The sequence below is a fragment of the Pseudoliparis swirei genome, chromosome 13 (assembly GCF_029220125.1).
Source record: "Pseudoliparis swirei isolate HS2019 ecotype Mariana Trench chromosome 13, NWPU_hadal_v1, whole genome shotgun sequence".
Classification (NCBI taxonomy): domain Eukaryota; kingdom Metazoa; phylum Chordata; class Actinopteri; order Perciformes; family Liparidae; genus Pseudoliparis; species Pseudoliparis swirei.
The window spans coordinates 7,189,296-7,201,998 of NC_079400.1; the positions used below are offsets into that span (position 1 = coordinate 7,189,296).

The 12,703-nt window shown below is 41.3% G+C and overlaps 2 protein-coding genes across 2 annotated transcripts; both read right to left on the minus strand.

Moving 5' to 3' along the window:
* Window positions 1-2,991: 2,991 nt before the first annotated feature.
* LOC130203581 (cytochrome c oxidase subunit 7A-related protein, mitochondrial) lies at window positions 2,992-5,193 on the minus strand. The gene is made up of 3 exons (XM_056429886.1): window positions 5,055-5,193; window positions 3,688-3,822; window positions 2,992-3,315 (listed from the first exon to the last, which is right to left on the minus strand). Exons 1-3 carry the CDS (start codon window positions 5,124-5,126, stop codon window positions 3,175-3,177), a joined length of 348 nt encoding a protein of 115 aa, XP_056285861.1. The 5' UTR covers window positions 5,127-5,193; the 3' UTR covers window positions 2,992-3,174.
* Window positions 5,194-7,648: 2,455 nt separating this feature from the next.
* On the minus strand, window positions 7,649-12,317 carry kcng3 (potassium voltage-gated channel, subfamily G, member 3). The gene is made up of 2 exons (XM_056429966.1): window positions 11,301-12,317; window positions 7,649-9,897 (listed from the first exon to the last, which is right to left on the minus strand). The coding sequence occupies exons 1-2, from the start codon at window positions 11,957-11,959 to the stop codon at window positions 9,252-9,254; spliced, it is 1,305 nt and encodes a 434-aa protein (XP_056285941.1). The 5' UTR covers window positions 11,960-12,317; the 3' UTR covers window positions 7,649-9,251.
* Window positions 12,318-12,703: the final 386 nt, after the last annotated feature.

The following is a 12,703-nucleotide window of genomic DNA, read 5'->3' on the forward strand; positions in this document are numbered from 1 at the left end:
TCACCTTCCTCTTCCTCCTCCTTCTTCTTCTTCTTCTTCTTCTTCTTCTTCCTCCTCCTTCTTCTTCACACACATGCCACTTTAACATGCACTTTAACTTAAACACACGCACATGTAACAATTTTTAACTGAAACACACATCACTTGAAACACATACCTAAACACTTTAACATTATTTGTTGTTGATTGTTGTTTGTCATGTCTAAATGTTGCACCTTCCAAAAAAAATTTCCTCGTTTGTGTAAACATTCAAAAATAAAACTGTTTCTGATTCTGATTAACCTCTGAATTATCAACTGTGGATCCACCGTTACAGGTTGTCATTTGACCTCCACTGTTGATCTTGATCCAGGTGTCGTGGCCTGGTCAGCTTTCCTGAAGACATAATCTCCTACAGATACCCACCCAGGAGTCTAGAATATCTTCCCAATTTCTCTTGATCGGTCCTTTTGACTCCTTTTTGGGCCATCATGCCATTGGCGATGTTGACTGCTGGTATGGACATGACCCACAGTAGGCGTTGAGTTTCGGTCATGCTCTTTCCTCGTGTCAGGCCTCCGTGCGTCTTCGCTCCTCAGGAATGTCTATGTGTACAGATTGTAAAGTCCTCTGAGGCAAATTTGTGATGTTGGGCTATTTAAAATATACTGAATTGAAATCATTTGACAATGATGCAACATCTGCATCATACCAGCCCATGCTTGTCTTGGAGAATGAAGGAGGATCTTCTGCCTCCAACAATACAAGGGGTAGATATAGAGATGGTAGTGCTGGAGTGATCTTGAAGTATCGAATGTTGATGCACCACAGCAGCAATGTCTGCAGTGGTCACATGTTCTTCTTTGGTGTTGCGCTGCAGCACGCCACCCCAATTGGTGCTCATATCAGATTTTTCCATGACATTACATCCAATCAACTCGTAACCTATTCTAAATGATTTCTTATGTCCAAAAACTGTATAATAGTATTTTAAATAATTAAAATATCTCTTGTGATAGCGAAGATATGAGACACTATAGATCTATGGCGGCATCTTGGATTTTGCATATTTAATAATTTCTTAGGACTTTTAGTATGTTATTCAGGACACTTCATAGAAGACCTCTGTGCAAAAATAAATTCTGTTGCAATTTTTTCCATTTCAAAAGTTAGTTTGCCTGGACTATCAATAACATGAATTGAGTGTTAACCTGCTCCTTTTGAAGTGTGTCAATGTTGCGCATTAAGGAACGAGCAGTTCAAGGTCCACCCCTTTGTGAATTTGTATATGTGCTGCCGTTCATTCAGCAACGATTGAATCGTTTTTTCTTCTGCACGTGTTTAAAAATGGAGCCTCACACCTCGAAGGTACAGCTCGTCAGTTTGCAGAGTGCTCATCGGCTCAGATCACATGACAAGTTGGTGTCTAGATAGTAAGGAAAACACACGTGTCACCTGTCAACAACCTCAGAGCTGGAACATACTTCCATGTAAGCACACCGTCTGTTACATGTCCGACATCTTTGCTTCGTCGGATGTTTTGGAGGAAGACACTCTTCAAATTATGTCTTTATTTATTAACCATACTCATTATTTTCTCCACAGAAGGTGAAATTATTCATTTTTAAATCAGCGCTATCATCAATTATCCATCATAAAGCTTTTCCTCAGGGTGTGAAGTATTGATTCTATGACAGAGAGGTCCAGATTGGATTCTTACTGACAAATTAATGTGCCTTATCTTGATCAATAAAACTCTTGCGTGTCATTTTAGTAAGTTTGATATATAAGTTTGATCCTTTTTGTAAAATCTGTAAATTTTAAACTGGTTTTAGAGCCTTCAGAAAGTATGTGAAGTGTACTATGCATACAAGTAAAGCTGTGAATGTGCAGCATGTGCCGGCGCATGTTACTTGATGACTTGGAGTGGTTGGCCTCTCCACGAGGACTGCACCAATCAGTCAAATCAGCCGAGGCCACCTCTTGGGAGCGTTCAGCTGCCGAGCATCATGTGACCCCCCCCCAGCCCCTCTATGCGATCAATACAAACGCACAGAAGTCAAGTAGAAGTAAGTGTACAATCCACACCTAATCAACAGGGTGAGGTAGCTGGTCGGGTTTGGTCTTGAGGTGGAACAGCTCACTGCATTAGAACAGGAGATAAAGTATTTGAGCCAAATATAAATGTGAAAACTATATTTTGTGACTTGTGAAAATTGAAAATGGGTTCTCAGGAACATATTGGCAACAGGTTGCATAAGAATTAAGAAAAATGTTTGAGGTATAGAAGTTTATATTATGCTGATTATCTAGATTATATCTTGGCAAAGTCCTGGATAGAGGATAATTAATTAAATAAGCTTTAAAACCTGACATTTTTACCTCAAGACTACAATATGATTAATATGTAAAATACGGGGGGGGTGGGGGAATGGAATTTCCTTGAGTACTTGCAGTACTTATAGAACAAAAAACTCCTGCATACCTGTTGACCAACTGGAGTGCACAAGTTTGCTCTTTTTATTTTCTGTTAAACTAGCAAATGTTTTATTTTTCACTCCACTACATTTATTTGATAAATTAAGTTACTTTGCAGATTCCTCATGCAAAATCTACTCAACAAATAAATCTTGTTTTACTCTGGGTTCAGATTTCTTGACTTTTGCATCTTTACTTCAGTAAAACAATTAATGTAATGAATAAATTAGAACTCAACTTCATTTTTACATGACATCAAAACAAATGAAGAAAACATACACACGAAAGGTAGCAGAGAAAACGCAGAGACAGATCTTCATCGTCAGTGTTTCAGCAGCTTGGTGTCAGGCTGCAACACGTCTGAAACATCCGCCCTGCAAAGTCGTCCAGAAGCTTTACGTCTGCGCCTCTATTTTCCCATTTCAGTTTCATACAGTGTGCAGCTGCAGGATTATTGGCAACACCTCTGTGACATTGAGAGTTTCTTTCAGTGACATAATAAAAGACAAATAACTAAATTAAGCATGCGTTAGCTTCGTTTTCCCATAATATTTATTACCGTAGACATTTGATTTACAAAGAAGACAGACGTAATTATTGTTATTGTTGAGTGTGATGTCATAACATAAATATGAGTCCCAAGAGGTGGCACAGCAGGGGCACATGGAGGCTGGGAATGTTGGGTCGATGACAGAAAGATCCCGGGTTTTGCGTTGGTCACTTTTTGTTGGGCTGGGCCGCAAAATAAAGAGCCACCAGACAGTAGAGAGCGCCTCCTATGGTGAGAGCCATGGTGGTGCGGTACAGTAGCCTGTCGGGGACGCCACGCTTCAAATGAATGGGGATACCGTCTGACTTCTGAGAGGAAATGAAACGGGAAGGCAAGGGTTAGAGGAGGGGCCAAAAGGGAAAATATGAAATAATACAATAATAAAGATGTAACAGAGAGTGCAGAGTATCCTGGGCAAATTTCACTTTCCGATAGGCCTCGGCATATTTTATTGTTTGGGTCAGAGCACCATTTTCCACCTTTTTTTCCACTTCATAACACACTAGACTTAAATATGGTCTGTGTGTGGTTTTTCCACATAGACATTTTCGGAATGAAAAAGTGAGAGTGTATCAAATCACATTTAGCTGCTCATAAACCTTCATTCTGAGAATGTATTAGTCAGAATTATATTTCAGTCTATTCTGTTGTATGTGTATATATTTATATATTGTCCTTACCTGGAAGAGCCTCTGAAGTTCAGGAACCCTGTTTACTCCCATGTACTCCAACGTGGACCCCGCCTGTGACGCTATCTTGGTGGGTGTGGCAAACACCATGGCGGGGGCCTCTGCTGGCACACCTGACCTCAGCCCCTAAACCAAAAAAGAATGCGTCATTCTATGCAAAAATGTATTCGTGTTCAGACTTGGGTCGGGGTTCAGGATCGTTGACAGTAAAAATAAATCATATAAAAGACCCATGTTCATGTCAGTATATATCAGAAGTCAAAATACTCTTTGTAGGCTCACTGAGCTCAATGCTGCTGCCGAAAATATAGGTTTTGTTAAGGTCCACTCACCTTAATCTAAATTTGAAGGTGTGACTAAGGCTACATGCACACAGAAAAAACCTCAGTTTTAAAAACAAAACTTTGATGCAACCCAAGTGTGAATGTTGAGTTTTTTTCTCACATTTTGACAGACTAACATCCTTTCTATAGCTCCCTCAATCAATCACAGACGACTGTGGAAGGATCGATTGAGTGGAGGTCACATGACCAACTTTAAAGCAGAAACTGTTGTTTGATCATCAGTTTCTGGAGATGAAGTCTCACCTGACACATACATGCTGTAGAGAATAAGTATTAAGCATGAAAGGGAAATACTTGAGTAAAATACAAATGCAGTATCTCACGGTTGGACTTTGGTAAAGTACGAAAGTTACATTCTGACAATATTCTGACAAAATTAATGCTAAAAGGTATTTTTCTTCCAAAAAAAAATTAAATGTTGGATTGTGTGACGTCCAAGCTGTGACACAGGAGAGCTTGAAGGCAGCGCTTAATATACAACAAAGAAAGCCCACAAGGAGGCTGAGGTGTAAAGAACAGAGAAGTGATAATGAAGGTCACATCTGGCCGATGCTTTCAAAGGCCTTTCAAATTGGTGGTTAAGTCTCACTAAAGCCGGATATCCATAACCTTTCAAAATAAAGGTTAAATAAAGGTTCTGCGATTGTGTCGAGATAAAAGCAGGGAATACAATTTTCAGAAAAGGGCACTGGGTCGTTATACTTTCTCAAAGTTTTACAACATTTATTAGTTGAGAAAAAACAACTATAGATTAATACAATTTCGGATAACGTTAACGTTTATACTAACGTTAAATAAGACCTAATAAGGAATAGTTTGTAGAGATATAACACGACGGGAAAACCACAACACGTCTGGGAATTAATAGGCAGATTGTACATTTAGTTGACAGCGGTGGAGATCTTTGAATATCTCAAAGTGTATCGTCTTCAGCTGACGATCCAACCCCGTGACATGAAGGTCATCATCGGCGGTTACCGACCCGTCCGTCGCGGACACGCGCTCCTGTCTCACCTGAGGGCTGTAGGCGGCCGCGGGGCCAGACCCCGTCAGTTTCTGGGTAACACCGCTGAACTTGTAGTACATTTTCCTGCTGAAGGACGGGAAAATGAGTCGACCACAACACAAATCACACGGTAAAAGGGTCTTCCTGTTGCGACCGTCGAGGGAAAGTGACGACACAGTCAGCAGGCCCGACGCCGCCTGTTTAAAATGCAAAGCGCGCGCTGGAGGGGGAGGTATGGAAATATTTCGTAATCTACACTAAACATACTCCTATATAAATCACATTTAACTACGTAGATGTACTCAGGTAGTGCACTTAACCACAATTTATTCATTGTATAGCTTTAATAACTAACGTTAGTTGGCTACTAAATATAATTATAATTTATATATATTTAAAATAAACGATTACATTGTGGAAGTTGCATAAAAACGCAAAACACAATTCCTCAAGTTGAGCACACAAGTGTGTGTCTCGTTTATTTCGTATAACAAAACGAATGAACACAAGATGGCGCTGCCCAGATACCAAACCCGCATGGGGCTCGACGTCACCAACAGCAACACAACACTTAAAGGGACCGCGATCCCGGAACAGTCACACTGATGTGTGTGACTCATTACATTAATAACTGTGTAAAGAACTACACCAGGAACAAGGGTGAATTATGATATCCCATTCACTACAACATGATATATTATAATACATTAGGATACCCTGCAGTACCCTTTATCCAATTAAGTAATTACAATTAGCTCTAACTTTACCAGCTCTAACATTAAAGTGATGTATTGATGCATATTGATTATAATACAGTAGGTGCATACAGTATGATACATATCCTTATTAAATGGGCCATTCTGCATTGGAAGTAGCATTATTTTCAGTATATTTGTATAGCCTAGTTTTGTTAGACTCTTGTAACAGAGATTTAGAAAGGCTTCTGATTTTACTTTAGTAAAAAACATTTTAGTACTTAAGTTCTTCCACCGTTCTGCGATGCTAATTTATTTTAAGCATTGATGTCCTGGGCTCTTCAACCCAGATATGTGGTTAGGGAACATACTATATAATTAGAGACTTAATGTAAATAGATAATGATGGATAATGACCATAACAATGTTGTAATAGATATTAATATAATCACAAATCACACATTGTCGGGTGTAAATTAGGAAAGTAGGGTAGAATCTTTTGGATAGATTGCCATGAAATTGGTGCAAATATCATGATCTCATGATAAATCCTACTGGCTTTGGTGATCCCCTGACTTTTCCTCCAACACACCATTTTTTTAGGTGGATTTCTATTACATTTGGTCCAGTTATTCCTGTTCCCCAAAGGATGAATCCTACAGACTTTGCATCACCAGCACATCAAAGTCTACATTTGGTTTCTTACCAAAATTCCTGCAAAATGAATCACATTTCCATCAACCTCAGCTCTACTGTGTGTTAACTTATTATTATCAAATGTTAGCGTGCCTGACTAAGATGGTAACAAGTGTAGTGGTCATTTGACCGATAAATCAAAAACAATTGATATTTTTAACAAAACAAAACGAAAACAAAGAAAAGAACAAATTAACACCTATTGCTGCCTCTCCTGCTCTGGTAAAAAAAAAAACACAAAAAACATAGGGCCACCCAGGTCCATGCTGGTTCTGTAACTGCCGACTCCAATATACAACCCTGGTTCCCACAGTGTTACCCAATTCATAAACAAACGACCCCCCCCCCCCCCAAAAAATAAGTTTACTTGAACAACAACAAAAAAGTATTAAACTAAACAAAAGACTATCAGAAGTCAAAACGATCTTAATCAAACAAATCTAACCTAAATGAGCAAACTAAATATTTAAAAAATACTACTGTTGAATTAAATAACTAACAAAAACAAAAACAAAAACAGCAGGTCATCCATCAACAGAACGCAGAGCAGACTAACTGAACGCCAGTTTTGGAGCGACGGGTGAGATAGGTCACCCCATTACAATCATCAAAACATTAACTGAGCAACCAGAAGAATCTATGTAAAGCAGAAGCTTTTCTGATAGATTGTGGCGGAGAAAAAAACGTATTTTAATACACTTATTGTTAGTTGTTTCCTTCAATTTGTCACCCATGGTTAAATTTGTATTTACTTACTGAATGAGCTGTTTAAATAAGTGAAACGCAAGTGTTTAAGCTTGATGACAGATGTGCAACATGCTTGGAAGGTCTGCACCCTGAGAACAGAGCAACAGCAGTTGGTGATGAAGTCATCGTACCACAGTCTTCACCCCGGTGTAAATCTGATGAGCGACCTGCACTGAATGTCCTTTCCAACGAGATCAGGTGTTCCTCACATTGCACGCTATGTTCCACTGCCTGCAGGAGGCCAGAGATATATTATGTCATCACATCAAAACTTTTGAATTATCAAGCTCCATCTGCCAAAAAAATGCCTTATTCATGGATCACCTCTCTGGGTCGTACACTGTGAGAATCAGAAGGTTATGTGAGGTGGAATAAGTGGAAGCAGATGATGGAGTCTGATAACACTTATACTTCACCATTTTTATTATACAGTTTGACTAGAAATAAGCAGTAACACATTCAAAGACATTTTGCTCTGAGAGATTTTATTATAAAAGCTCAACATTAATCACATTTATCACAAGTTCATAATCTACTGATGACAAGTTTTTGATTGATGGTTTTAATTAGGCCTGGCCAAAATTCTCTGGGCTATAAGCTATGCCAAATACATTTTAAAAACTGTGCTGTAGGCAAGGTGGTAAAATATTGATTAACTCTCATTTTTGTGACTACTTAAAAAGCACACTGATAACACAACAAGAGCGAGAGTGTAATATATTTTGTGTACAATAAACACTGAACTCATACAAGGCTGCACAGTTTGTGAGGAAATAACAAATTAGACTTTATATTCAAGGACCGACAGTTAATTAACAGACTTGTTTAATGTTTGCAACAAAAGAGCGTGATAGGTCGTGTGTGTGCGTCTGTGCGTGTGTGTGTGTGTGTGTATTTAAAAAGAGGATGGTTGATGGCAACAGGAGGAAGAGGAGATGCAGCGAAAGACTGTTGTGTGGGAGAGGTGTTGTCTTGTTTTTTTGGATCATGTGTCTCTTCAAAGAATCACATCATCTTGGCAAACCACGACCAGTGGAAACGTGTCTAATTCACGAATGTCAGAACCATCATGTAAATTTTTTTCCCATTATTCTTTTATTAAATATTTTGTCATGAAAAAAAATCCTGTGATGTAATGTTCCCAATCATTAGCAAACCAACAATGCCAGCCAGGAGTGGTGTGTGTGGACATGGCCTATTTGTATGCAAAAACAAACCACTATTATGATTGACATGTTGGCAGATGGAGGTTGTTGCCTGGAGACACAGAAATACAAAATACCTTCCATTCACTTGCAAATAGAGAAACAACCCGCTCTCCATATATTCATTCTTTGTGCTCGCGGTTGGCCTACATTCTGTCATCTCTTTGTCATTTTTGTCCCAGGAGTCTTTTATCCACTATTTCCCGCTCCATCTGCGCTGTCAAACCTTTATTTGTCTGCCACCTTGGAGTGCTTGCTCTTGCCCTGTCTCTATATTTCATTATCCTTGGCTTAAGCCACGACACACAAAACCCTCTCTGTAGTCCCTCTGCATCCCCATTTCCCACTCACATGTTCAATGTCATATATTTCATAGGTTGCATAATGCATCTAGGTCACACATTAATATTGTGTAACTTGTTCCATCTGGATGTAAAGCTGATGGACAGACAAACAAACAAACGTGCGCACACACACACACACACACACACACACACACAGCACTGGATGCAGCACATACACGTAAGCATCGTCTCCGCTAATGTTGTAGTCATGGGAATACCGAATATACAGCCGCCGCTGTGAAAACTGGATTGATTGTGCCTATCTGTCTTTAATAAATCATTATTTATTCCTTTTCTTCGGTCCAAGTGGTGTTGTTGAGAAGAAGATGGATGCAGAGCATGCTGGTTGAAGACCATGATTGGAGATCATCAACACAACAGGAAGGAACTAGACAGGCCAATTAAAATCAGGTGCAGCTCAGGCAGGAATCAGAGTAAATTGTTATCTGATAATGGGATCAGCAGTCCAGTGGTTTCTTGAGTTTCTTTCTGATGGAGGTTTCGGTATAAATGCATGCTCATTTCAGCATCTCCACTGACAGGCTGCGTGCGTATCTGGCAGAACGGAGTTTGAGTTCCTGGTAGCACTGTACAAAACTGTGGTAGATGAACGTGATCGGCAGCGCCAAGAGAACAATGCCGCTCACGACACACATTCCCCCGAGTACCCGTCCCCCAATTGTCACAGGGTACACGTCCCCATACCCCACTGTCGTCATGGAAATGATGACCCACCAGGCGGCTGCTGGGATGCTGTCGTAATCCGGGTTCTGCGTTCCCAAGTCCAACCCGTACTCCAGCAGCTGGGCTAGAGCGCTGTATATTGCCATGGCGACGAAAACAAACACCATCAGCATGACCATCTCCCGGTAGCAGCGTGTGAGCGTGAGCCCCAGAGTCTGCAGGCCTATGAAGTGTCTGGCCAGCTTCATGAGCCAGAACACGCGCATCATCCTGAGCACCCGCAGCATAACTCCAACAACCCCGAGCCCAGCGCCTGGTATCCCTGCCTGGGCCATCGCCATGGTGACATAGTAAGGAGTGATGGCAATCACATCGATGATGTTCAGCGGCCGCCGGATGAAGTCCCACTTGCTTCTGGCCACCAGAAAGCGCACTGTGCACTCTGCTGTAAACCAGCCCATACACACGGCTTCCACTATCCTGCAAAGAGAAGATGAGAGAAATGAACCGGACTGACCTCAGCTGTTTACTGAACCGTAGTCAGGAAATGGGAGTGCAGCCACAAAGCGATATAGATGATACGAGACTGTTTGAAAATCAGTTAATACGAGGAAGAAGGAAATGATGGTAAACACGGAAGACATCTGACGCAAGTCAGGGTTGACACAAGTAAACAAAGACAGGAGGAGAAGACTGGAAACTGCAGAGGGAGGGTTTCAAGCACCTCGAAGAGAGACTGTGTGACACACTCAGGCACATCATTACCACATTGATTAGCACAGCAGAGGCAATCAAACCAAATTAAAGTAAGGTGGTGCTTGTATTTGACATAGAAGCACATCAGCACCATTAGACAAATCCAAATTCTAGAGCAATGAGGGAATTGCATCATCTACTGGCATGAAACTAAATTGGAATAATTCTGACCCTGAGAGTAAACTACACTTTTAGTGATTACCTAACCGCTGTGACCGATCCAAAACTATGTCCTGCCTGAGTGAACATAACCCAGCCATATATAGAGCAGGCTGCCTCGGGCATACTAAAGAGGACAAGCTGTGCAAAAATAATGTTGAAAGAGAAGTGCGCTTTTCACCTTACATCCAAGAACTGAATGCCAACATATCTGTCCAGAAGCTAACTAAGACAGAAGGTGATTCCTGTAAGTGGCTTAATTAGTTTTTGTTTGCTTGCCCTAATATATATTCCTCAGTACACCTTCTACTTTCAACTCATTACCCATTGGAATATGGCCTATCCGCCATTCATCACATGTTTGTTCTCCATGTGTACCGTGCAGTGTACACTTACCAAGCCAATAAAGATATTCACATTAATTGTAAAAAGAGAAGCGATGAGGCCAACAGGGTTTCCTGTGTAATAAGTTGCATGACCATTTCCGTATAGATAATATGGATTGATTGTTAATTGGCTTCCCGGTGAGCTTGTGAGGGTCCTCTTATTAAGTGTGCTGCCTGAAACGTGTCATTGTGCTGTATTGACTATGACCTTAATTTACTACACAGGAAGTTCCTGGTTGTTTTCTCTTGTGGTTTAAATATAACGTTTTGTTTTTTTAACCATTAAATTGTAGAAATAATGATCATATGGCTTGAAGAGCAACGCAGCCATGCATCAACCTCATGGGAATAATGGATGGCCAATTTAACAGACTTTAATGCATGTTGGTGCTCTTGGAGATTCTCAAGCGAGACTCCCTTATATTCTAGCCTGTTGAGTTCATGGCATGACGTCACTATTGACTTTTACGCACCAGGTTTTAAAGCACAGTCTCACTTGTATGATATATATTTCGCTCTACATCCTCATGAGGGGGCCCCTTGTATTCCTCTAAATTTAACGGACCCCTGACTTTCGCCTACCTGTGTTCATCCACAGTATTTCTCTTGGCTGTATCCCAGTCCGGCAGGGTGCTCGCACACAGCATTATCATAGAAACGAGCACAAATATCACAGACACTAAAGCCAAAAGCTGGGCAAAAAGCGAGGAGTTCGGCTCCTCGAACGTCTTGCGCATCTTCTCGAGCCATTTTTCGCGCCTAGTGAGCGCAATCCGTTGCAACGGCTCGCCAGAGCTCTGGGACTCATCCCCCAAAACTCCGACGTCAATCTCGGACAGATTGTCCAGTCCGATCTCGGACATCCTGTCGTCCAGGCGTTTCTGGCAGCAGGAGTCCAAGTGCACGCTCTCCAGTCCCCAGTAGAGCATCTCTGTGTAGAAGGAGAGCTCACACACTCCGGGCACAAAGCGGAGTTTACCGTAGCGCACGTACAGCATGATGAACACGAAAGCCTGCGCGTGCCGGTCAAAGAAAAACTCATTCCGGTCCTGGTCGTAGTCATCGCACAGTTCAAGAACCTCTTTCTCCGTTGCGCAAGCATGCAGACGGCTGACGCGCCGGAGAGGGAAATCCCTAATCACCTCACGGGTGAAGGCGTACCGGGTTCCCCCTACGTTGAGTACGCAGATGCTCTTCCCGAACTTCATCTTGTCAATCTGAGACCTATAACAAAAGCTCATCTTCGATGTCCACTGTCCGTTCCATCACAAGAGTTTGGACACTTGGGGGCCACAGTGTCCCCGGTCCCCCGGGGCGTGGTTCGTGGAGCTGGTCTTGCGCGGAGCTAATGGAAACTACCCTCTGTCCCTCACTCCTCTTCTCTTTCTGTAGCCTGTAGAAGAGTCTCTCCTCCCCAGCCGGGGCGAGCCAATCCCATCAATGATGTCACATGCGCGCGCGCACGTAATGAGAGAGAGAGAAAAAACTCACAGAGCAAAACAGAGCGTAATTTCGTTCACATTTCTCTCAAGTGGAGGCTTTTTGCCAAATATAGCTAGATGTACAGTAGTAGCCTACAAATAACTGTGTGGATAAGATTGTGACATGTACTAAATCATTGGTGTACGTCTTTAAGGGGGTTTGCACATTCTAATTAGATTATAACTTAACGTCTTTGTTTATTTGTACTCTGATTTATTCTGGTTTTTATGAGCACTGTTGGAAGGAGCCCAAGAACCAAAAAATAATTTACTACAACTGCTTCCCTGTATTTTGCACGACAATAAATAACATGAAATATTATGATACATTGAACATCTGATGACTTCTCCCATGCTTCCCTGTAATATCCCTATATTGGCTCATATAAAGGTTCTGACATTGAATATGAAGTCATTAAGTAGCCTGGTTGTATGTAAGTTGTAACGTTACTTGATAAATGTGTATTACAACTATAGCTGCATTTGGCAGAAATTACGCACACA

Bases quoted from the DNA above. Each gene is read 5' to 3' on its own strand.
- LOC130203581 (XM_056429886.1), bottom strand. From the start codon at position 5,126: ATGTACTACAAGTTCAGCGGTGTTACCCAGAAACTGACGGGGTCTGGC. The intron at 3,823-5,054 runs GTGAGACAGGAG...TTTTTGGTTTAG, and splicing joins CGGCCGCCTACAGCCCTCAG to GGGCTGAGGTCAGGTGTGCC. The intron at 3,316-3,687 runs GTAAGGACAATA...ATTTCCTCTCAG, and splicing joins AACTTCAGAGGCTCTTCCAG to AAGTCAGACGGTATCCCCAT.
- kcng3 (XM_056429966.1), bottom strand. From the start codon at position 11,959: ATGAGCTTTTGTTATAGGTCTCAGATTGACAAGATGAAGTTCGGGAAG. The intron at 9,898-11,300 runs GTAGGCGAAAGT...TTCTCTTTGCAG, and splicing joins AATACTGTGGATGAACACAG to GATAGTGGAAGCCGTGTGTA.